This window comes from Protopterus annectens, chromosome 6.part1 (assembly GCF_019279795.1).
Source record: "Protopterus annectens isolate FY-2018-M chromosome 6.part1, PAN1.0, whole genome shotgun sequence".
In the NCBI taxonomy this organism is placed as follows: domain Eukaryota; kingdom Metazoa; phylum Chordata; order Ceratodontiformes; family Protopteridae; genus Protopterus; species Protopterus annectens.
This window is the reverse complement of record NC_056738.1, coordinates 46,258,453-46,284,294: the sequence shown is the minus strand read 5'-3', so window position 1 is coordinate 46,284,294 and position 25,842 is coordinate 46,258,453. Positions and strand designations below refer to the sequence as shown.

At 45.4% G+C, this 25,842-nt stretch overlaps 1 protein-coding gene across 1 annotated transcript in view; it reads left to right on the top strand.

The window, feature by feature from the left end:
- GTF3C2 (general transcription factor IIIC subunit 2) overlaps positions 1–25,842 on the top strand; it is a 2,978,836-nt gene that overhangs the window by 2,357,157 nt on the left and 595,837 nt on the right. Inside the window, exon 15 of the mRNA XM_044075341.1 lies at positions 14,634–14,762. Coding sequence (XP_043931276.1) covers positions 14,634–14,762 — 129 coding nt within the window. The remainder of the gene's footprint in view (positions 1–14,633; positions 14,763–25,842) is intronic.

The following is a 25,842-nucleotide window of genomic DNA, read 5'->3' as shown; positions in this document are numbered from 1 at the left end:
GGTATTAAAGAAGATGGAGGATAAGGCAAAATCTATGCAAATGGTGAAATATTTCTTACAGGTTCAGCCCCCTCGTTTTAGCAGAAATTGGCCAACAAAGAATTGGTCCTTTCCAGTCAGAGATAGACCTCAAAGGGGCAGATACAGACGTCCAAGAGGTAGAGGTCAGACAGAAGGCCCTTACAGGCCTTGAAAATGGGGCACACCAGGCCAGAAAGAAGGGGAAGACAGGCCTCAACCTTATAAAAAACAGCCTCAATGACTTTCCACTACAGCTGCCAAACAGCTCTCTCTTGGCAGCTCCCTTAGGAGGAAAACTGGCACTTTTCTATCACAACTGGCATTGCATCACCAAAGACAAATGGGTTCTCAACATTGTATCTCAAGGTTACAGGTTCCATTTCCACACCTTTCCAAGGCTAAAAGGAATGCCAAATCTGCCACCAAATCAATGGGCAGAGGCTCAAAAACAAATTACAGCACTCATGGACATGAGAGCTATTCAAAAGGTACCACCACAGGAACAAGGACAAGGATTTTTACTCAAGACTCTTTCTGATTCCCAGAAAGGACAAAGCCTGGAGACCCATTCTGGACCTTTCCACACTAAACACTTACCTGGATGTTCCGAAATTCAAGATGTTGACACTACAGCAGCTTCTTCCCATGCTGGGCAAGAAAGCTTGGCTCATGACTTTGGACCTCAAAGAGGCATACCTGCATGTCCCTATCAGACAAAATTGCAGAAGATACCTCAGATTTCTAGTTGGTTCAATGTACTATCAATTCTCTGCACTGCCCTTTGGCTTATCTACTGCGCCCAGGGTCTTCACAAAGTGCCTGGCACCAGTAATTGCATTTTGCAGGCAAAAAGGAATTCAAATTTATCCATACCTGGACGACTGCCTGATTCAAGCAGAGAGCAAGGACATTCTACTAAAGCATCTGGCATACGTAAAAAAGTTATTAAGTTGCCTAGGGTACACAGTAAACGAAAAGAAATCAAAACTAGTGCCCTCACAACAGATAATATTCCTGGGTGCCAGCTTGAACACAACGACCCAGATGGCTTATCTCACGCCAGACAAGCAAGGACATCTGACTCAATATTTTCAATTAATGGCAACAAAGACCTAACTCCCTGCAAGAAAAGTTCTGCAGGCCTTGGGCTACATGGCATCTTGCATACTACTAATTCCATATGCCAGACTGCATATGAGGAAACTACAATGGTACCTAAAGAGTGTATGGTCTCAACACTGTCAAAGTTTGGAAACAGTTATACCACTAATTCCTTGCCTACAACAGGAGTTTTGATGGTGGGCACAAGCTTGTCACCTCAACAAGGGACAGCCTTTCAACCCACAGCCAGGCAAACCGCAGATGCATCGGATTACGCCTGGGGAGCACACATGGCAGGAAAATGTATCCAGAGCGAGTGGCCCACAGAGCAAAAACATCTCCACATCAATCAAAAAGAGATGCTAGCTGTACAAAATGCTATTATGGCTTTCAAGGACCTACTGCATCTGGGGCAATTACTATTAAAGATAGACAACACCACAGTTATGTGGTACATAAACAAGCAAGGGGGCACACACTCCTACCCCCTCTGCAGACAAGCCATGACCTTGTGGAACAACGCTCTAAACTACCAAGTTCATCTGCAAGCACAATTCCTGCCAGGAGAGAAAAACACACTGGCAGACGACCTAAGCAGAAGCATTATGGACCCACACGAATAGGAACTGAACCCACAAATATTCAGAATGATAACACAAAAATGGTGGAGCCCGGACATGGATATGTTTGCTACCCCAAAGAACTGCCAATTACAGAAATTCTGCACAGGGAGCTACCATCCACAAGCATGGAAAGTGGATGTCCTCTCATTCAGCTCGAAAAAGCTACAAGTATACGCTTTCCCCCCTTTACCTCTCCTTCCAAAGGTACTCATAAAAGCCAGGCAGGAAGAGCCAAAAATTATATTGATTGCACCAGACTGGCCACGCCAGCACTGGTACCCAGTCTTAAAGAACTTGACACAAGAACCACCCTGGATTTTACCACAAATTCCACAGTTGCTGACTCAGCACAACAATCAGATACTTCACAGCCAGCTAAAGACGTTAAATCTAACTGCATGGAAAATTCCTTAGTCAAGCAATCAGTGCCTCTCTCCAAAGCTGTTATGGATGTCATTCTGGAGTCCAGAAGGCCTAGCACCAGGAAAGCCTACTCGGACAAATGGAAGAGATTCTGTGCCTGGAACCAAGCGCACAGCCTTCACCCTCTAGTCCCAAACATTCCTCAGATACTGCAATACTTAACTGAGATGCTGGACAAGGGCCTCTCTTTTTCTTCCATCAAGATCCACGCCTCAGCTATTTCTGCTCATTACAACACGGATCCACCATTTTTTTCTAATCCTTTGCTCAAACAATACCTCAGAGGGGCTAAAAACATAAGACCGCCCCGTAGAGCACCAACACCTACTTGGGACCTGAATTTTGTTTTGGAAAAATTAACTTTACCTACTTTTGAGCCAGCTAACACAGCAGAATTAAAACACATCTCTTGGAAAACTGCTCTGCTACTGGCAATAACATCAGCACAAAGAGTTTCAGAATTACAGGCACTAATGGCAATGGAACCTTTCCTCATCTTCCATCAGGACAGGGTGTCTTTAAGAACCAACCCTACGTTTATGCCAAAGGTGGTATCAAGTGTGGCTCTAAACCAAACTATTCACTTGCCAACTTTTTATCCAAAACCACAGAACAAAGGGGAGAGACTACTACATTCTTTGGACATTCACAGACAGTTACGCTTCTACTTGGGCAAAACCAAAGCTTTCAGAAAATGTGAGCAATTATTGGTAGCATGCGCTGCAAGGAGCACAGAGAAAAGCCATTTCAAAGCAGACTATTTCAAAATGGATAGGACACTGTATACGTTTCTGCTATACCCACCATGGGAAACCTGTACCTAGCAGCATTAGATCTCACTCCACCAGGGCAACAGCCACTTCAGCTGCCTACCTCAGAGGAGTACCTACCAAGGATATTTTGGAAGCAGTAACATGGAGTTCTGTACATACCTTCACCAAACATTACCATTTGCCTTTATACTCCAAATCCAGAGCTGGCTTCGCCACTGCTGTACTGCAGGGCCTTATAGCCACCCCTAATGCCTTATAGATCCAGCCTCCATACCTCAGCTTTGGGATTCCACCCAAGTGTAATGACTGCAGCAGTGTAACACGATGAACATAGTACAGTTTTGTACCTACCATAAATGTAGATGTTCGAGTGTTGACACTGCTGCAGTCCAGCTTACCTTCCCTCCTTCCCCTCTTACGTTCTGGTACTTACCTAGGACATCTACCCTTTTTACCTATGGGGAGTATTTGCTGGTAACTAAAAATGGTTGTTTGCTTTTCTTTTGTATGTTTTTTACTAGCAATTTGTATTGCCTACCTATTTGGGGGCACCTGACATCTGGGGCAAGAAAAACTGAAGAAAATGGTGTCAGCTGCATCTTATATACCCCTGTCGCACTGACGTCAGGGAGGTGGCGACAGCAACCGACGCCGGACCAAGACTTTGTAACTCTGGCCGACTGCGGGACCACCTGATGGCAGGATAACCCAGGTGTAATGACTGCAGCAGTGTTTACACTCGAACATCTACATTTATGGTAGGTACAAAACTGTACTTTTAGTGTACTGCCTCCTATGTGGTGGGTACATGGTTTTTCCCAAAGGCGATAACTATACATTTCTTGGCATTAAGCTTGAGCCCATGGCTCTGGCACCAAGCATTTGTTTCTGTAAGGCCCTTGTGTAGAATATCCACATAATTTGGGGATTCAATAATGGCTCTCAATTTGCAGTCATCTGCGAACAGAGTCCCTTAGTGTTGACCTGTACTTCAGAGAAGTAGATGCCAAACAATAGTGGTCCCAGGACTGAACCCTGAGGTACTCCACTTGTCTGGAGCTGGATTTGGAGTCTTCTGCTTTTACAGTCTGGGTTCTGTCAGTAATCCAGTTGGCAACCCATCGAGTGACGTAGGGATTAATGCCCAGCTTAGTAAGTTTATCAATGATTCCAGAGTGGGGGATGGTGTTGAAGGCCTTGGTTGAGGTCCAGATAGGCTGTGTGGACTGCCTTACCCTCATCCGCAGCTTTGGAGACTGATTCGAAGTCAGTCAGGTTCAGGAGACAAGACTGGCCCTTCACGAACCCAAACTGGGTGGGGTCCAGTATTTGAAGGTTGCCAATGTCTTTGTAAGTTCCATGATAATGTGTTCCACGGCCTTTCAGATCAGGCTCTTCAGACTGATGGGACATTCGTTTCCGGGATCCAAGGTGGATCCCCCCCTTGTGGAGTGGGATAACTGTAGCTGTGCGCCACTCAGTGGGCAAGAAGCCTGAGGTGAGGCTATGATTAAACATGACACTTAGGTGAGGTGCAAGTTCATTTTGTAGTTCATGTAGTACACAGCCCGGGATGTCATCTGGTCCCATGGATGCTGTATTCATAGCTTTGGAGAGTGCGGTTTCTACCTGTGTGGCTGTGATTACCAGAATTTGGCAATCTTTTGGTATTGAGATGGGCCCTTTAGGGATGAGAGGGGGGTGAAGTTTGCACTAAATCGATCTGCCAGGATTTTGGCAATATCCGTGGGATAAGTATATTTAATGCCATTCTGTTGTAGCTGATAGCATATCTGAGCATTGCCATTTAGATTCTTGACATAACTGTAGAATGCCTTGTGGTTGTCTTTGGAATTTTTGGCAATTTTATTTTCGTAACTAGAGTTGGAGGATTTTATGAGGGATCTCGGCTTCTTAGTGAGGCTGGTAAGGGAGTTTTTTGCATCCTGGGATTTTCCTCTTTTCTGCAACAGGTTCTTTCTTCTCTTGTACAGTTTGTTTATGGCAGGGGACCACCAGATTGGCTTCCTTTTTGGGGAGGAGAGCATCTTGGTTGTATTTTGGATGGCACGATTCATGCACGAGTGGATGTGCTCGTACAGTGCCTTAGTTTAGGATTTAGCAGTCAAACTTTCAGCTCCCATCTGCATGGGTGTCATGACATTTGTCACTTCTGACTTGAGTAGCATAAAGTTGGCTTTGGAGAAGTTTTTACAGAGGTTTCCTTACTGGGGGGTGGGGTTGGGATGTGGATGTCAAGGGTGATTTGCTTATGGTCAGACCTGACCAATGAGGAGGTGACCACTGGTGTGGAGCATCTGTCTCCCATGTTGGTAATGACCAGGTCTAGGATATTGGAGCCCCTGGTGGGACAATGGATTAGTTAATCCAGGGCATTGGAATTTATGAATTCCAAGAACCGTTGGACAAAGGTGTTGGTACACGAGTAGTTTTCCCAGTTAATGACAGGGTAGTTGAAATTGCCCAGAATTAGGGTGTTTGGTTGTATCTTAATATTGTATGTTTAGAAAGGTGTAGTGAGAATCTTGGGGCATGGTGGGGGATCTGTAGCAAGCTACAATTTGGATTGCAATCTTACCCTAGTGTTAGTTGCACCTGGAGAATTTCAGATGCATTGTGTTGGGCAACTAGCCCGGAGGTGTGAATGTCCTTGGTGAATATGGACACTCCTCCACCTTTAGTGTTTTGGTCTTGGTTTGGTGGCCAAAAAGTGTGGTTAAGAGTTGTAGCCTGGTATTGCAGGGGTGCTCTCTGGAGCCTTGAACCAGGTCTCAGTTACTGCACAGATATCGATGTTTTCTATTTTTAGGAGAGCCTCGGGGGAATGTATTTTGAGGTTTAGACTACTAGCATTACCTTCAGATTTTGCATGCTTGTATCTGTTATGGTGGTGGTTTTGTCCTTTGAACCTTGCCTAAAAAAGACACTATAGGGATGGCGAAAGCTTTAGCCAGTAACCTGAATCCCAGGGGTGGCAGGTGCAGACCATCTCTGGCAAAGCATCGTGGTTTGTCGGTCATGTTGTTCCAGGCAGACAGATACTGGATCCCCTTTGAATGACACCAGAAGCTTAGCCAATTGTTGAAGTCCATCATTTTGTCCTAATACTGTGGTATCATTCTGGGCGAAGGCAGGATCCTACTCAGGGTGAGGGTCATACCTGCCTGGCCCACATGATCCGAGAGCTCTTCCATGTCTCTTCATGTAGTCCAGGGAAGTACGTCTCAAGTCATTCACTCCAACATGGACAATGACAGTATCTTATTTGTACTTGTGGAGTGACTTGAGTGCATGCGTTATGTGGCGGATCCTGGCACCCGACAGGCAGATGACTAGTTTTCTCCTTGTTCAGCCTGGTGAGTGGGACATCAGTGTGCCTGACTGTAGAGTCACCTATGACTAAAGTGTTGGGTACATTGTCTTGCCTTTGGGGCTGTTGATGGGTGGCACACTGGTGTTGTGAGCTGTGTGTCACTTTAGTTGTGATTGGTGTTTGAGTTTCAGCTTTGGAGGTCCTTGTTGCTTGGGCAGGTTAATGTTAATGGCCTCCGCATATGTGGGTTTAGTGTTGCTATGTGTGGGTGCTGATGGGCTATGTGTTGCTTGAGGGTGTAGTGCAGGTGTTAACCTTCTCCTCTTGACTGTCTAGCACAGTCTTGGCTGGTGAGAGCTTTGCTTCCAGTTTGGCTATGTAAGTGCATCTCTTGCAGGTTGTAGTGTTGGGTGGTAGGAGGAGAGGGTTGTCTGTGTACATGAGGCAGTTGCTGCATTGACCCAGTATGCCCCGATTCACCAGGTGGACAGGAGAAATCACCAAAAGCTGGCCCTTGGACATGCCTGTTTAGGTGCTTTTTTGTAAAGTACAAGAGCGGATGTTAAGTTGTCAAACTCGCCTTCATTCTTGCTGGATGGGTACGGAGCCGATCCTCGGCTCCGACTCGACACTTGCTAAGCTCGAGAGCTAATTTTACCAGCTCGAGGCAACCCTGTATCCCATGATGCAAGGCGTGACTACCTCAGATCTTGTTTACCACTTTGCAAAGAGGTCTCTTTTTACCAGCTCAGGTAAAGTTTTGGATTTATACTATAGTTAGTCAGAGAAAATTTTCCCTTTTCTCCAGTTTTCAATCCTAGTTAGTTAGTGTTAATATATATATATCTTTTGCCGTATATTCCCTTTTCTGCCTTATACAGGGATAGTTTTTCCTCCCTTCAGGCCTTAAGCCTCCCTTCCATTTTTTTCTGTCAGGGAGAGTGTCTGTGTTTTTCAGTTTCCCCTTTTTTCTCTTTAGATAACTGTGTGACTGGTGTGTGTCTGTGTGTGTTTTGGCATACTATGTCAAAGGAAGTGAAGGTCTCAGGCTTCAAGAAGTGTGACTCGTGCTGTCAGAAAATGTCTCTGACAGATGGTCACACTTCTTGTGTGTACTGCCTGGGGCCTTTACACCTGCAGGACTCCTGTGCTATTTGTCACTCCTTTAGCCAGAGTCTCCTGCAGGAACGTAGAAACAAACTAATTCTATGTGGCTTGTTGAAGCCAGAGGGTTCCCCGACTAAGACTGGGTCGGCTAAGCCACCTAAAGCCCAGGCTGTGGTGCTTAAGCCTTTGGCGGTGGCTCCGACTCCTTTGGAATCGAGATCGGCTCCAGCTGGAGCCGATCTTTCCACATTGGAGGTAGTGGTATCGGCTCTGTCTGGCTCCGATACACTGGTACCTATGACTATGCCGGCTCCTGCCGGAGCCGACGTCTCTTTAACCAGCACTGGAGCCAATAAGCTGTCGGCTCCATCTGGAACCGAAGGGTCTTCGGCTCCGATGGCTCCATCCAAGAGGAGATCTCAGTCTCCTTCCCTGGAGTCGATTCGCTCGGCTCCGGGATCTCCTCTACTTTCGGAGCGGAGCCATCGGAGCCGATCTTCAAGGTCGTCCAGGCTGTCAGACCATGACTTGGAGATGGTGGTAAGTAGACTGTTGAAGTCACAGGCGCTGGCCCAAATGCTCCATAGCCCGTCTCAGCAGACGACTGCTATTTCTCATCCCCCTGAAATTCCTTCTCCGACTCTCCTTCAGAGTTCGGAGCTGGAGCTTCTCGGAATGGTGATTGTGGGTGCGCCGGAGCCGATACTCCCCCTGTCAGCTCCGTCGTCTTCGACTCCGATTTCCTCCATGAGGCCTTCCTTGGAGGGATCCGGTCATCGGGTCTCCCTTGTCGGCTCCGAGGGGGCGAGTGGCATCGGACCCTTGTCCGACCCCGCTCTCCCTCTTGGAGCTTCGGCATTGGTGAGCTCGGCACCGACATCGGCCTCGGAGCCTTCTCTTTCGGTGGGACCGGGAATTCCTGTCTCTTCGGAGCGGGAGTCTTCTGGCCTCCCTGGGAGGGGAGCCTTCGAGGTGATGAGGAGTGTTCTAGCCCTGGAGCTGAGTCAACGGTCTGTTCCATTAGCTCCTCCCTCTTGGGTGCCTGTTGATGTCTCTTGCCATTCTCTTGCTCCCGGACCCAGAGATCCATCGCCCCAGGTTTCCCCATTGGGAAGAACTTCCTCTTCCGAGGTTTCTCCTGATACTGCTGGAGAATCCCCGCGTAAGAGGACGTGCAAGAGGAAGCACACAGATTCCCCCGAGTCTACGACATCAGATACCGACTTAGATGAGTCGGAGGGTTCCCCACGGTCCCCCTTTGAGGATGTCTCCTTTTCAGACATCCTGTAACTCCTTAAGCAGAGGGGGAACTGGCCTTCCATTAATCCCTCCAAGGATGAGTCGGTATACCAGGAGGCTTTTGGATCTCGACCCTCCACCTCCTGGGTGTCTCCGCCTTTCGACCCACTCATGCAAGTGGTGGCTCGGAAGGCGTGGGCGGCCCCAGATTCTGTGGAACCAGTCCCCAGGAGGCCTTCTAAATTCATCACGGCCCCTTCAGACAAACAGTTTCTTACCAAGGGTGTCCCCCTTGATGCCATGATGGTGGCGGCGGCCACCAAGAAGGAACTTGCTGATCCTTCTGTACCTGTCCATCCTCCTAACAGGGACTCTAGGACCATGGATAGGTACGGTAAGCGGATGTTTTCTTCAGCGACCTTTGCTATGCGTTCGCTGAACTATCTATGTCACTTTACCAGGCTTCAGAGGGACATTCTCAAGGAACTAGGTGAGGTGGTTCAGGATCCGTCAGCTGCTGGGGCTCAAGAAAAGATTGCCTCACAGCTAGGAATCCTAAATTCTATAACTAACTCCTCCATGCGGCTCATTTCTTATGCAGCCGATGGAGCGAGTAGAGCCGCAGGCACAGGAGTGGCACTTAGGCATCAGGCCTGGATGCGGCTTTGTAATTTTGCAGATCCCTTTAAGGCATCCTTCACTAATACTCCCTTTGATGGTTCGGCTTTGTTTGGGCCTCAGGTGAAGGACACATTGACCAGGTGTGAGCAAGATGGCAAGACTCTTTCTGCCGTAGGAGTCCATTTCTCCACCCCTTCAAGACCCTATCCAAAAGGTCAGAAGGGTGGGAAAATGTGGTTTCGTAAATCTCAGGGAGTCACGCCGGATACACGTGGTCAGTTTACCCCCAGAGGCAGAGGGGGTAATAACAATATACGCCGCCCTAGGGGCAGAGGGGGTCCGCAGAATCAGGGTAGCAGGGAGCCTCTCTCTGATAAACCCTTCCAGCATCCCTGAGGTGTTGCCCGACTGTCCACTCTTGGAGGCAGTCGGGGGAAGATTGTCGCTGTACCCAATAGCCTGGCGTTCCCTCTCTCAAGACAAATGGGTACAGTCGATCATATCCGAGGGCTACAATATCCCTTTCGAGAGATATCCCGTTCCTCATCAATCACTTCCAGACATTTCACCCGGTCTAAGGGAATTGGCAAAGCTGGAGGTATCAAAGCTCCTAGCAAAAAGAGCCATCCAACTAGTGCCAGCAGACCAAGTAGGATCCGGCATCTACTCAAGATTCTTTTTGGTCCCCAAAAGGACGGGAGATTGGAGACCAATTTTAGGCCTCAGCAAACTAAACAAATTTGTCAAGCAGGCAAGATTCCGGATGGTCACGCTTCAGTCCATTCTATCCTTTTTGGGCAAGGACAACTGGATGTGCTCAATAGACCTTCAGGATGCGTACTATCACATAAAAATTCACAGGCGCTTCAGAAGGTTTCTCCGCTTTCGGCTGGGGACCAGTCATTTTCAATTCAGAGCCTTGCCCTTTGGCCTCACTACAGCCCCCAGAGTGTTTACCAAATGTATGGCAGTGGTCATGGCTCATCTGAGACGTCAAGGATTCCAGGTGTTTCCGTACCTAGACGACTGGCTCCTCTCTGCCACCACCAGGCATCAACTTCTCAAGGCCAGAGACTACACTCTTCACACCTGCAACCAATTGGGGATTTCTGTAAACTTCGAAAAATCTTCTCTGTCGCCTTGCCAATCTATTACCTTTATAGGCGCAGAATTAGACACTGTCAGTATAACAGCGAGACTCACAAACCAAAGAATTCTGGACATCCAAAAGTATGTTCGGATCATATTACTCAGCAAGAGGATCAGGGCCAGATTTGTCCTGAAGGTTCTAGGTCTTATGGCTGCGGCCATCATACTACTGCCGTTAGCCCGCTTCCACATGCGTCTTCTGCAGTGGATGTTGTTCACCCAGTGGTCATTCCAGCAGCTCCCCATGCGACACGAGATATTCGTGACACAATCGTGCAAGAGTCATCTAACCTGGTGGATGTCTTCTCCGCAACTCCATCAGGGCCGACTGTTTGTTCCCCCAGTCCCGGTTGCCACAGTCACTTCGGATGCCTCTCTGATCGGGTGGGGGGGGCATTATCAGGGCAGGATGGTCCATGGGACTTGGCAACCCATAGAATACTATCTGCACATAAATGTCCTAGAGATGAGAGCAGTGCTTTTAACATTGCAAGCCCTCAGCGACTTTTTTCCTTTAGGGACTATTGCAGTTCAGACGGACAACATGTCCGTAGTCTGGTATATCAACAAGCAGGGCGGGACCAGGTCCCATCCACTGTGTCGAGAAGCTCTCAGACTTTGGCAATGGGCAATCTCCTCTCATCGGTTTCTGATAGCAATGCATATCCCCGGGAAAGCCAACCTCTTAGCGGACAGGCTGAGCAGAGCTATTCTCATGCCACACGAGTGGTCTCTCAAACAATCGGTAGTGGACGAGATTTTTCAGAAGTGGGGTGTCCCTTGCTGCGACCTTTTTGCTACACCCCAAAACAGCAAATGCCCAGACTTCTTCACTCTCCTTCCTCTACCAGGCCATCCCCCGAGAGACGCTCTAACCCAGGATTGGCCCCGGGGACTTCTTTATGCTTTTCCTCCATTCCCACTGATACCTCAAGTAATTCAGAAAGCTACCGTATTGAGAGCCAAGTTGATTCTCATTGCCCCTTACTGGCCTCGAGAAATTTGGTTTCCGTCCCTGCATCATCATCTCTTGGTGCAGCCTTGGCATCTGGACCCAGTTCCAGATCTTCTGACCCACCATTCGGGTCAACTGCACCGGTCCATTCCTTCCCTCAACCTCACTGCTTGGTTGCTCCACTTCCTTCCTTAGCCAGGCTTCCTATGATCTCTGACCCTGTTAGAGAGATCATAGTAGCTTCTTTAAAGTCCTCTACCAGAAGGATTTATGCTAGTAAATGGCAATGTTTTTCCTTCTGGGCAAAGTCTAGAGACATAGATCCCTTTACTGCTCCAGTGCATTCAGTCTTGGAGTTCTTCGCTGAGATTTTTCAATCGGGTGGTTCTCCCTCTACAGTGAAGGTTCAATTGGCAGCAATCTCAAATTTTCATGTTGGCTTAGTGGATCAAAACATTGTCTCTCACAAGCTTTGCAAAGCCTTTCTGAGAGGGATATTTCTCCTAAAACCTCCTATCAAAGATCCCCCTCCGCAATGGGATTTGAATTTAATGCTGGCATCCTTGATACTTCCCCCCTTTGAACCGGCTGCTACATGCTCATTAAAACTTCTTTCCTGGAAGACAATTTTTCTGGTTGCTGTTACTTCAGCCAGAAGGGTGTCTGAACTTCAGGCTCTCTGTGTCCGTTCCCCATACTTGGTTTTCCACAAAGATAGGGTATCTTTAAGAACTAATCCATCTTTTTTGCCCAAGGTTGCTTCCCAGAACAATATCAACCAATCTATTGATTTGCCAGTTTTTTCCCCTAATTATTCTAACAAAGCTGAACAAAAACTTCATTGTTTGGATGTCCATCGTCAACTCAGGTATTACTTGGACAGAACTAAACAATTCAGGAAATCTGATCAACTGTTTCTTTCTTATGCAGAAAACAGGAAAGGTCTTCCGGTCTCCAAAGTGACCTTATCCAGATGGCTGTCTTCTATCATTTCTTATGTTTATCATCTTAGGGGCAAGCAACTGCCCTCAAAACCAAAAGCACATTCTACTAGGAGCCTAGCCACTTCCACAGCCTTTCAGGATAGGCTACCTATTGACACCATTTGTGCGGCAGCCACTTGGGCCACTCCTCACACCTTTGTTTCTCATTACAAATTGGACTTGGCCTCCAGGGACAGGGCTAGGTTTGGTTCCACAGTTCTCAAGAGTCTGTTCCATTGAGCCACCCAGGATAGAGGTGCTAGGGAACACGGTCCCATCCAGCAAGAATGAAGGCGAGTTTGACAACTTAACATTTAGAAGTTATGTACCTACCATAATGTTCCATGTTAGTTGTCTTCTCTCGCCTTCTTTCTTGCGTCCCTCCCTCCTTCCCCCTAGCCTGGACAGACCTTGCAGTTGTACTCCTTTCTGGGTATGGTTCACTCTTTCCATAGGCTCCCAGTAGGAAGTGTCACTACTCTTAGTGTTTATTGGCCTTGTTTCTTTCCACATTTAGTTTCTCTTCTTCCTTTTGGGAAGAAGTTTTTCTGGCAGGGTTTTTTCATAGCTACCAAACGAGATCTGAGGTAGTCACGCCTTGCATCATGGGATATAGGGTTACCTCGAGCTGGTAAAATTAGCTCTCGAGCTTAGCAAGTGCGAGTGGCCGAGGATCGGCTCCGAACCCATCCAGCAAGAAAGAAGGCGAGAGAAGACAACTAACATGGAACGTTATGGTAGGTATATAACTTCTAATTTTCCCTTACCTTTGCAAGGTACTTTGCAATTATAGGCTGTTTAGTGCCTACAATTAATTTCTCCTTATTAACAAGGAGAGTGGAGTGATTGTACCAGTTTAAGGCTTCCTAGTGCTTTCCAGCAGGTTCTAGAGCAAGTGCTAGTCACATTGGTTCAGATTTTAGTGCCACTACTGAGAAATCAGCTAGTTCCAAGGGAGAATTTGAGGAGCAGACTTTCTGGCACCTGGAATAGTTTAACCGTAGCCCGGCAGTGCTGCACGATGCGCAAACGTGTGTTTTTAAGCCAGAAAGTTGAAAGGGATAGAAATCAGCCCCAAATGGCTAAAATTACAATTTCAGAGCTGGAAACCACTCTTCTAGTGTCAGACAAGGCAGTACAGTGCCCACCACTCCCACAGCAGTTGGACTTCCCTCTACCACAGCAAGGTCTGGATAGCTCTGAACACAGAAAATAAAGTCCTGAAACCAGCAAAGTCTGGGATCTTGATTATACTGGCTAGGAGAGGCGGGAAACGAGTCAAACAAGATAGGTTTTTTTTGTTAAAACAGGCTAAACAATGCAATAATACACTAAATAAACACAGAAAAAGCTAATGCACTTGAGTGTGTAGCCCTAAACAGTAAATACAATTAAAACTCTACAAAATTAGCAATTTAAAACTTCTTAAATGAAGCAAGGCAAATGCCCAACTGAAAAATTATTTGAGGCAGTAATACAGTAGAATAAGTAGCTAGTCTACATATACAGAAAAGCAGCTAAAACACACAATTCAGATGCAGTGCAACCTAGAGCACTTGAGTTGTAGCAGTATTAAGGCAAATACAATTTTAATAAATGCCACTGAAGTATACTCTATATTTCCAAAATATTTGGGAAGCACAGTCAGAACACAAGGATATTCGGACAACTTAGGGAGAAAGGAGGAACAGAAGGAAATTCTCTCTGTATTAGGTAGAATGGGCTAATGATACTAGACTGGGAGGAGTGTCCAAGATCAAATTTAGAGTAGGGGCAGGCAACTGCAAGGCCAGCAGGTATAAAAACAAGATGCCAATAGGGGGTGGAGGTGGGAGAAAACACTACAGAAATGTTTATCACAAGTGAGCTAATAGCTATGAAATACATTGCAAGTATGCAGTATAGAATAAAATTGCTATAAATATCTAAAATAAGCAAAAAAAAACAGGCTACTTGTTGCTGTATATCACACATCAGCTGCTCCTCCTCAGATAGCTCTGTGTATAATAGTAAGATAAAACCTGCTGTATTAACATCCATGTACTGCTTTACATTGATGTGATGTTACTGTTTTAGTATGTTGAGTGTGAAATGTCCATTTGATGGACTATCATAAAAAAATGATTAGAGGTGCTTCAAACATTTTATAAATTAACTTTTAAGACTTGTAATGCATTGTTCTTTTAATTAATGATATAGAAGGTATGGCATTAAAATCATATGTGAGATTGTTAGTTTTTCCTTGTATTGTAATTGAAAACTGTCTTGTCGTTCCGTTTTATAAGTTGTTATTGTTTTTAATAGAGTATCTCTGTCTCTGATTGGCTAAATATGTGTGCAGCAGGCGATAACACTGGGGAAGTAATAGGAATTTTGTTGCCAGATTTGATGTTAAACCCTATGAACATCAAGCGCCCTTCTGAACGCAGATTTGTAAGTTACTTTTCCTTTTTTTTCTGTAGTTTGTTTTAATTCTGGGATGTCATTTTACCAAGCCATTTTATGTTGGTATTGTAAAATACTGTAATAATTTGATATGTATTTTGATATATAAGCAAGTGTTGTGATCATTATTATTACAAAGAAATCAAGCATTTCCATGTAGTTGAGTATTAATAAATAATCACCAAAACAAGAATGTTGATTGCAGTGAGGGTGCCACATAGTTCAGTTGTCATTTGGAACAGCTTTGAAATGACTGCAAACTTTTCCTAAGGTATATTATGAATTTTGTTCATTTTGTAACAACCATTTTTTCCAGTCCTCCTCTGACCAACAAGCCTCCTCCACCCAGCTGTTCTTTTGTCCAGTTTGTTCCCCTAAGAACAAGAGTTGTACAAGTCTGTTGAGCACCAGTTCTTATGCCAAAGTTCACATGGTAAATTGGGATTTTCTCTTTATGGCACTGCACTTCTCCCATGTGCATGCATGTAGATGTTCACAAGCAGGTATATATACAGTGGGGCATATGCAAGAAGTGTCCTCAGGGTCTGCAAGTAACATAACCTTCAAAGGCCCTACTGTCTGTCCCTTGCAATAAATATGTCTGTGTGTTCTCCAGTCTCCACTGTGGGGTATCTAGCATGGAGTATGCACCATGAGTATGGGCACATTGTTCTCCCTGTTAGGCATGCATCACCTCATCAATCCACTGTTCCTACTAATTTCTCTAGTGCTTGGCCAGCTAATTGTGCCCATGTTACCTTTTTCATAGTTCAGGCTTTATCCATCTATGTCATGGAGCTGGCATTTTTCTTATATGAAGTGTAGTTCTTAGCAGGTGGTGTTGTTTTGAATGGATTTTGCTGGAAATAACATTGTGGTCTTCTGTGAATGATTTATTTTCTTTTTGATGATGTATAGAACCTGCTTTGACACTAGAGAACCTAGAAATGTTTGTGTCAGAACTAAAGATGTTCTTCGTGTTTCACTGTTGCAGTCATTACATTTGGGTAATCTGCTGGCAGGTTGCCCTTAGTTGGCCTGAATTCCAAAGTCTTGGGTCCTGCGTCGGTTACTGTCTTCTCTTCCATGACGTCAGGGATATAAAACATGCAGCCAACGCCATTTTCTTCAGTCTTTCTTGCTGCGTGGTGCCCAAAGAAGAAGCATTTTGCAAGTGCCGGTCGGCCGACTACTGAAATATTCGAGTTTGAGTTTCAGAAGTCTTCACTAAAGCTAAATACCCCATTGGGGAAACTTTTTTCTTGCTCCTTACCGATGTCAGAAAAGGTTAGTAATTGTATTATTTGTGGGAAGCAAATACCTCATAAGGATTTCCATTTATACTGTATTTCCTTGCCTAGGCCCTGATCACAACGTGCTTGGCTGTCGGTTTTGTGCTAGATTTAACCAACGCACTATTAAGCGTCGGTATATTTTTGCATCATAGTATTTTGGAAACAGATTTAACTACCCAGAAATGTCGTCAGATAGCAATCCGACTACCGGAGTACATAAAAAACACAAAGAAAAGGACAGGGAAAGGCAGTCGAGATCCAAAATCGATGATGAAGCTTCTCCTAAGCCATTCGTCAGTTCGCCGGTACTCAGTGAGGTGCTTTTGCAGCCCCTGATACCCGCTACCTTCGAGTTGCAGGCCTCTACCGACACCCACGTGGAGTCCGGCATGCCGCAAGATGCTCAATGTATTGGACCGACGGATGTGTCTCCCTCGGATGGGTCCGGAGCTGCTGAGCAGGCACTGGCTTCTGAGGGTGTATTCAGACCTCAACATTTGTATATCAAACCGACGACAACCAAAGACAAAAGCAACTTCTAAAGCTAAAAAACCGACGCATGAGCCACGTCCACGTGCCTCTATGCCTAAAAAACAGATGATCAAAATGGCTGAAGACCTCATTACCTTGATCAGGGGTACCCAGCCCCCTCCAGATAAGAGGCCTAGGCACAACACTGATTATGAATCTTCAGATCAGGTTTCTATTTCTTCTGAATCCTCTTTTGATCAGGAATTATCTATTCCTCCCTGTGAGGATTCTGATGCAGAGGAGTCTATACCATCTGCATCTCCTGCTGAGGATTATTCATTTGGAGAAACCTTGCATACTTTGAGAGAGCATTTTCACTGGGAGAGTCAAGACTTCTCAGAATCAAAAAAGAGGCTCAGGGATTCCCTTCTTCTCCCTCAGCGCAGGCCTTTAGCCATTCCCCCTATTTTAGACATTGTGGATGATGTGTTTTCGGAGTCAAGCTTGACCCCTGACTCCTTACCACCGGCTCCCAGTAAGCCTGACAGATATTACAGGGTCCCTGACTCACATAAATTTTTATTTAGAAACCCCGCTGCTGATCCTGAAACTATTTCACAGGGTCCAAAGGGAGTTGAGGCCTAAACAGCAAAAAATCCTACCCCCTCTGACAGAGATTCAAGAGCACTCGACAGATGGGGAAAAAAGTTTTATACATCTGCGACCTTGGCAATCAGGGCCTTAAACTGTCAATTTCATATGCTTAAGTACCAACAACATGTTATGGGATTGCTGAAACAGAAAATGATGTTGATTTCAGAATGTGCAGAAAGTAAAGAATTGCAGGAATTATTGCATGCAGCTGAACAGGTTGGAAAGCATACTTTGCAATGTAGTTTTGACTCCTTAAGAGGCCTCCTGCAGGGCCGCAGGGCCGCAGTTACTGGATCCGTGATTAGGAGGCATGCCTGGTTAAAGGAACAGAATTTGCCTGATCATGTTAAAGCTAAATTGCTAGATGCACCTTTACAGCATGATTCCCTGTTTGGTATTAAGGCAGAAGAGGTTTTAAAGAAAATGGAAGACAAAGCTAAGTCTATGCAAACTGTTAAAGACTTCTTACAAGTGCAGCCACCTAGATTCAGTAGACACTGGCCTACAAAAAATTGGTCCTTTCCTGTGTCAGACAGTGTTCAAAGGGGCAAATCCAGATGCCCTAAGGGTTCCAGATACCAGGCGCAAGATTCATACTGGTCAAAGCAATGGGGCACTTCTACCTCCAAATCTGGAGGCGATAAAGAGCAAACCTACGGAAAACAATCCCAATGACTTCCCTCTGCCTACTCCAAGCACTTATCTTTTGGCAGCACCCATAGGGGGAAAGTTAGCACTTTTTGCTCAAAACTGGCAGTTAATAACCCAGGACAAGTGGGTACTAAACATAGTATCACAGGGATACAGATTCCATTTCCACAATCTGCCAAAGGCAAATGGTTGGCCAGATCTGCCAAAAAATCAATAGGCAGAGGCACAGAAACAGGTTACATCCCTCTTGGATATGGGGGCCATTCAGCCAGAACAGGAAAAAGGACAAGGTTTTTACTCAAGACTGTTCTTGGTACCCAGAAAGGACAAGGCCTGGCGGCCAATACTGGATTTATTGATTTTGAACACATACCTGGACATTCCAAATTTCAAAGTGCTGACTTTGCAGCAGCTTCTGCCCATGCTGGGCAAGAATGCTTGGCTAGTGACATTAGACCTAAAAGAGGCATACCTGCATGTCCCAATAAGACAGTCGTGCAGAAGATACCTCAGATTCAAGGCTGGCTTAATGCATTACCAACTCTCTGCACTGCCCTTTAGCTTATCTACTACGCCCAGGGTCTTTACAAATTGCCTGGCACCAGTAATTGCATTTTGCAGACAAAGAAGTATGCAAATATATCCTTACTTAGACGACTGTCTCATTCAAGCAGAGAACAAGGACATTCTTCTTCGACACCTGGCGTTTGTGAAAAGACTTCTAACATGCCTAGGGTACACAATAAACGAAAAGAAATCACAACTGGTAGCCTCTCAAAAGATAACATTCCTGGGTGCAAGCTTGAATACAACTGCCCAGATGGCTTACCTTACGCCAGACAAACAAAGGCAACTGACTACTTACTTCAAACTGATGGCAACAAAGACCCAGTTATCTGCAAGACAAATTCTGCAGGCTCTGGGCTTCATGGCATCCTGCATCCTACTGATTCCATATGCAAGACACTGCATATGAGGAAACTTCATTGGTACCTCAAAAGTTTATGGAGTCAACATTCACACAGTCTAGAAACAATGATTCCTCTCATTCCCTGCCTGCAACAGGAGTTTCTATGGTGGGCAAAGGCATGTCACCATAACATGGGACAGGCCTTCACTCTCCCCCCTGCCAGCCATATCTTAATAACAGACGCATCGGATTATGCCTGGGGGGGCCCCACATGGCAGGAAGATGCATTCACGTCATATGGACCCCAAAACAAATGCATCTGCATATCAACCAGAAAGAGATGCTAGCTGTTCAAAATGCCCTAACAGCCTTCAAGGACTTACTTCATCCAGGACAACTACTGATAAAGGCGGACAACACCACAGTCATGTGGTATATAAACAAGCAAGGGGGCACACACTCATACCCCCTTTGCAGATTAGCCATGGCACTGTGGGACACAGCTTTGACCTACCAAATGCATCTTCAAGCTCAATTCCTGCCAGGAAAACAAAATACACTGGCAGACGGTTTAAGCAGAAACCTTATGGATCCTCACGAGTGGAAACTAAATCCACAAGTTTTCAGCATGATAACAGAGAAATGGGGGAGCCCAGACATAGATCTGTTTGCCTCTCCTCATAATTATCAATTGAAAAGATTCTGCACAAGGGCTTATCACAGACAAGCATGGAAAGTGGACGCCCTATCTTTCAGTTTGATAAACCTATCAGTTTACGCCTTTCCTCCTCTGCCTCTTCTCCTCCCTAAAAGTCGGACAAAAGTCGGACAAGAGAAACCAAAGATGATACTAATTGCACCGGACTGGCCCCACCAGTACTGGTACCCAGTCCTAAGGAACTTGTCTCAATACCCAGCTTGGACCTTACCTCAACTACTGTCCCAGCAAAACAATCACATCCTGCACAATCAACTACAGACCCTGAACCTGGCAGCATGGCTGATCATGTAGTTATACAAACAACACCACTCAGTAAAGCTGTGATGGATGTCATTTTGGAAGCCAGAAGGCCTAGTACTAGAAAATCTTATGCTGACAATTGGAAGAGATTCTTTGCTTGGAATCAAGCAGAAGGAACTGATACAGCAGAACCAAATATTCCTCAGATATTACAATACTTAACTGAGATGCTTGACAAAGGCCTGTCTTTCTCATCAATCACAATCCATGCCACTGCCATTTCGGCTCATTACAATACAGAGCCACCAATCTTTTTTTATCCTTTACTAAAGCAGTATCAGAGGAGCCAAAAATGTAAGGCCTCCTAGAAGATCACCATTACCTGCATGGGACCTCAATTATGTATTGGAAAAGCTCACCCTGCCTCCATTTGAACCAGCTGCTACCACTGATATAAAGTTCTTATCATGGAAAACAGCTCTGCTACTAGCAATTACTTCAGCAAGAAGTGTTTCAGAGCTACAGGCCCTCATGGCTGTAAAGCCTTTTATCATATTTTACCCAGACAGGGTATCTCTGAGAACAAATCCTACTTTTATGCCTAAGGTGGTTTCCAGTGTGGCTCTTAACCAAACAATTCATCTGCCAACTTTTTATCCAAATCTGCAGAACAAGGGGGAGAGAATTCTGCATTCCTTGGACGTACACAGACAGCTAAGATTCTACTTGAGCAGGACTAAAGCTCTAAGAAAAACTGAGCAATTACTAGTGTCATATGCTGCAGGATCAGAAGGAAAGGCTATTTCAAAGCAGACAGTTTCAAAGTGGATAAGCCACTGCATCCATTTCTGCTACTTACACCATGGTAAACCTGTGCCTAAGGGCATTAGGTCTCATTCCACCAGAGCTGCAGCTACTTCAGCAGCCTTTCTCAGAGGAGTACCAACCAAGGACATTCTAGAGGCTGCTACTTGGAGTTCTGTTCACACCTTTACAAAGCATTATCATTTGCCTCTCTACTCCAAGTCCAGGGCAGGCTTTGCCACTGCAGTGCTGCAGGGCCTTATAGCCGCACCTAATGCTGTTTAGCTCCAGCCTCTCAACCATAGCTTTGGGATTCTACCCAAATGTAATGACTGCAACAGTGAAACACGAAGAACATAGTACAGTTGTGTACACTTACCATAAATGTAGATGCTCGAGTATGAAATGAAGTCGTTGGTAGGCCTTTGGTGAAACCCTGCATACCCTTAGAGAACATTTCCGGTGGGAGTGCCAGGACTACTCACAGTCTAAAAAGAGACTCAGGGAATTTTTAAACTTGCCTCAGAACAGGCCTGTAGCTATACCTCCTGTTTTGGAAATTGTAGATGATGTCTTCTTGGAATCCAGCCTTACCCCTGATACTTTTCCCCCAGCTCCCAGGAAACCAGACAGGTACTACAGAGTACCTGACTCCCACAAATTTCTCTTTAAAAATCCTACTGCGGATCCAGAGATGGTAAGTGTACACAACTGTACTATACAGAGGCAGTAACCATTTGAAATGTGGGGGCCCATTAGATCAAGGTCCAAAACAGAGACTGACTGGTTGGGGGGGCAGACTTATATATAATATAAGCTCAAGATGGCCATTTCCCCCACCAAAAAAGAAATTCAGATGAGAAGCACAATCTTTGAGATTTACTTGTGAGTGCCAGCCTTTCAACAGGTAGCCTACAGAGGCCATATTGCACATTTTGCTACACAGGCGTAGTGGATCTGCATTAGGAAGCAGTTTCAAGTATATGTGGCAAAATGAAAGCAGAGGCTTCCAAGTGACAGATTCTGGAGCTTGGAATCAAGTGAAGGATTGGAGTGCATTCTTTTAGGTGACCAGATACATGGGAGTTGTTTGGAGTTTGATAGGATGGCTTCTTTGGTGGTAGGGGTTAACAGACTTTAAATACCCAGAGGCTTGCTTGCTTAGCTCGGCAGTGCACAGCAGAGCAAATACATTTTGATGCTTTTAGGTAACCAGTGCAGCAGCCTATTCTCTAGCAGGTATGACTGCCTTTTTATCCATGTTGTAGATGATGTAAATTTCACTTGTTTTCTTTATTTCAGCTTAGTTGTAGTTCTGTGCTTGATTCTAATACTGGTTATTTTTATACATTGAAATTGTTGTCTCTTTTTTAGCTTATTAACTTACTGTGACTGCACTTTGTTTTCATTGCTGAAATTAACCTTGCAGTTGTACTGTGTGGTAAATAACTCCAGCTGTAGTGCTCAGTATCCAGCATCTCTGACCCTAACATTTAGCTCTGTGTTATTAGCAGATGTTCATCGTGTTACCCTGCTGCAGTCATCACACTTGGGTTATCCTACCGTCAGGCGGTCCCGCAGTCGGCCGGAGTTCCAAAGTCTTGGTCCGGCGTCGTTGCTGTCGCTTCTTCCCTGACGTCAGTGCGCCAGAGGTATATAAGAGGCATCCAACGCCATTTTCTTCAGTCTTTCCTGCCGAGCGGTGCCCGAAGCAGAAGCAGTTCGCAAGTGCCGGTCGGCCGACACCTGAGATTTTCAAATCGAATTTCAGTCTGAAGTCTTCAATAAAGCTAAGTACCCCATTGGGGAACCTTTTCGTGCCTCAGTCCGATGTCAGAAAAAGTTAACAATTTCATTTCTTGTGGGAAGCAAATACCTCATAAGGACTTCCATTCTTATTGTATTCCTTGCCTAAGGACTTCCATTCTTATTGTATTCCTAGCCTAGGCCCAGACCACGATGTCTCAGGTTGTCGGTTTTGTGCTAGGTTTAATAAACTAACTATCAAACGCTGTTTTGACTTAGTACAACATTACTTTGGTAGGAAATTTAATTGTATCATGCCGTCGGAGCAGCCGACGACCGGCATGCATAAAAAATGCAAGGATAAGGACAGGCAGCCTAGGAACAAGCCAGATTCCGAGGCCTCTGCTGGGCCTGTCGCCGGTTCTCCGGTTTTCAGTGAGGCACCTACACAGCCCCAATTGGAACCCCAGACAGCTGCGGATTCTCAAGCGGAGTGTACTAGGCCGTCACAGCCATTTTCATTAGGCCCTTCCGACACCGGAGCGGAAGGAGATCCCGGTGCAGTAGAAACACCTTCGGTTGCTAAAGGCGTCTTCAGACCGACTACACTCCCCATTAAATCTTATGCTAAGCTTAAAACTCCATTAAAACCAAAAAAGACTGTACATCAGTGTACAGTTCAAGGCTCCATGCCTAAGAAACAAATGCTTAAGATGGCTGAAGATTTGATTACCCTAATCAGGGGTTCCCATCCCCCTCCAGATAAAAGACCAAGACAAGAGGAGGATTATGCTTCCTCTGACCAGGTTTCAATTTCCTCAGATTCTTCTGAGGAACAGGATTACACTTTTCCCCCTTATGAAGACTCTGATGCTGAAGAATCTTTTCCCTCAGCATCTCCCCCTGAAGACTACTTCTTTGGGGAAGCTTTACATACCATGAGGGAACATTTCCACTGGGAAGGCCAGGACTACTCTGATTCTAAGAAAAGGCTTTGAGAGTTCTTTTTACTACCCCAGCACAGACCACTTGCTAACCCTCCAGTTTTAGACATTGTGGATGATGTTTACTTGGAGTCTAGTCTAAATCCAGACTCTCTCTACCTCCTGCTCCAGCCAAACCAGACAGATACTACAGAGTACCTGACTCACACAAATTCCTTTATAAAAGCCTTGTGGCTGACCCAGAAACAACTTCCCAGGGTCCCAAAGGGGCTAAAGCTTCTATGGCTAAAAATCCTGTGCCCTCTGAAAGGGATTCCAGAACCCTAGATAGATGGGGAAAGAAGATGTACACCTCAGCTACTCTGTCTATGAGAGCATTAAATTGGCAGTTTCACATGCTGAAATATCAGCAATTCCTAATGTCTCAATTAAAACAAAAAAAATGAGCACACTTTCTGAACAGTCTGAATTCATGGAAATGCAGGATCTGTTGCATGCAGCTGAACAGGTGGGCAAACATACTTTACAATCTGGATTTGATTTATTGGAAGCTTCCTGTAGAGCAGCTGTTACTTGGTCTGTTATACGTAGACATGCTTGGTTAAAAGAACAAACCCTACCTGATCATGTTAAAGCAAAATTATTGGATGCACCTTTACAGCAGGATGTATTATTCGGTGTCAAAGCAGAAGAGGTTTTAAAGAAAATGGAGGATAAGGCAATGTCTATGCAAACGGTCAAGGATTTCTTACAGGTACAACACCCTCGTTTCAGCAGAAATTGGCCAACAAAAAACTGGTCCTTTCCAGCTTCTGACAGATCACAGAGGGGCAAATACAGATGCCCAAGGGGCAGAGGTCAGTCACAAGGCCGTTACAAACCTCGCCAATGGGGTACTGCTACCCAGAAAGGAGGAGAAGACAGACCCCAAGCTAGCAGAAGACAAACACAATGACTCAATCCTCAAACTACCAAGCAAATCTCTCTTGGCAGCTCCCTTGGGAGGGAAATTAGCACTTTTTGCAGACAACTGGCACATCATCACAAAAAACAAATGGATCCTAAACATTGTTTCACAAGGATACAGATTCCACTTTCATACCTTGCCAAGGATAAAAGGAATGCCAAACCTGCCACCAAATCAATGGGCAGAGGCACAAAAACAAATTACAGCTCTCATAGACATGAGAGCCATTCAACAGGTACCTACACAGGAGCAAGGACAAGGATTTTACTCAAGACTCTTTCTAGTCCCAAGAAAAGACAAAGCATGGAGACCCATTCTGGATCTTTGAATTCTGAACACCTGTCTACAAGTACCAAAATTCAAGATGCTAACACTACAGCAGCTTCTTCCCATGCTGGGCAAGAATGCTTGGCTAGTAACGTTGGACCTCAAGGAGGCAAACCTGCATGTCCCTATCAGACAAAACTGCAGAAGATACCTCCGCTTCATTGCAGGTTCAACCCATTATCATTTCTCTGCACTACCCTTTGGCTTATCTACTGTGCCCAGGGTCTTCACAAAATGCCTGGCACCAGTAATTGCATACTGCAGACAAAGAGGAATTCAGATATACCCATACCTGGACGACTGCCTTATTCAAGCAGAAAACAAGGACATTCCTTTAAAGCATCTGTCATTTGTCAAACACCTTCTAAGTTGCCTAGGGTACACAGTAAACGAAAAGAAATCAAAACTTGTGCCCTCACAAAACATAATATTCCTGGGTGCCAGCTTGAATACAACAGCCCAGATGGCTTTTCTCACGTCAGACCAGCAACAACAGCTGACTCAATACTTCAAAATAATGGCAACAAAAGACCCAACTCCCTGCAAGAAAAATTCTGCAGGCCTTGGGATTCATGGCATCTTGCATACTACTAATACCATTTGCAAAACTGCATATGAGGAAATTACAATGGTACCTGAAAAGCATATGGACTCAGCACAGCCATAGCTTGGAAACAATGATACCACTCATTCCCTGCCTTCAACAGGAGTTTCTATGGTGGGCACAGGCATGTCACCTCAACAAGGGTCAGCCTTTCACCTTACCCACAGCCAGGCAAACTATGACAACAGATGCATCGGACTATGCCTGGGGAGCGCACATGGCAGGACAGTGCATTCAGGGCAAATGGACTACAGATCAAAGGCATCTGCATATCAATCAAAAAGAAATGCTAGCTGTGCAGAATGCCCTCACCGCTTTCAAGGACCTCTTACACCCAGGATAGCTAATAATAAAGACGGACAATACCACAGTAATGTGGTACATAAATAAGCAAATTCCTACCCTCTATTCAGGCAAGCAATGACCTTGTGGAACACAGCACTGTCTTACCAAGTTCAATTACAAGCACAATTCCTGCCAGGAAAGAGAAACACATTGGCAGATGACCTAAGCAGAAACATCATGGACCCCCACGAGTGGAAACTAGATCCACAAGTATTTGCAATGATATAGATCTGTTTGCCAACCCCCAAAACTACCAACTTCGAAAATTTTGCACAAGGACATTCCATCCACAAGCTTGGAAAGTGGACACCCTCTCATTCAGTTGGAAAACATTAACAGTGTATGCCTTTCCTCCACTGCCTCTTCTAGCAAAGGTACTGCTGAAAGTC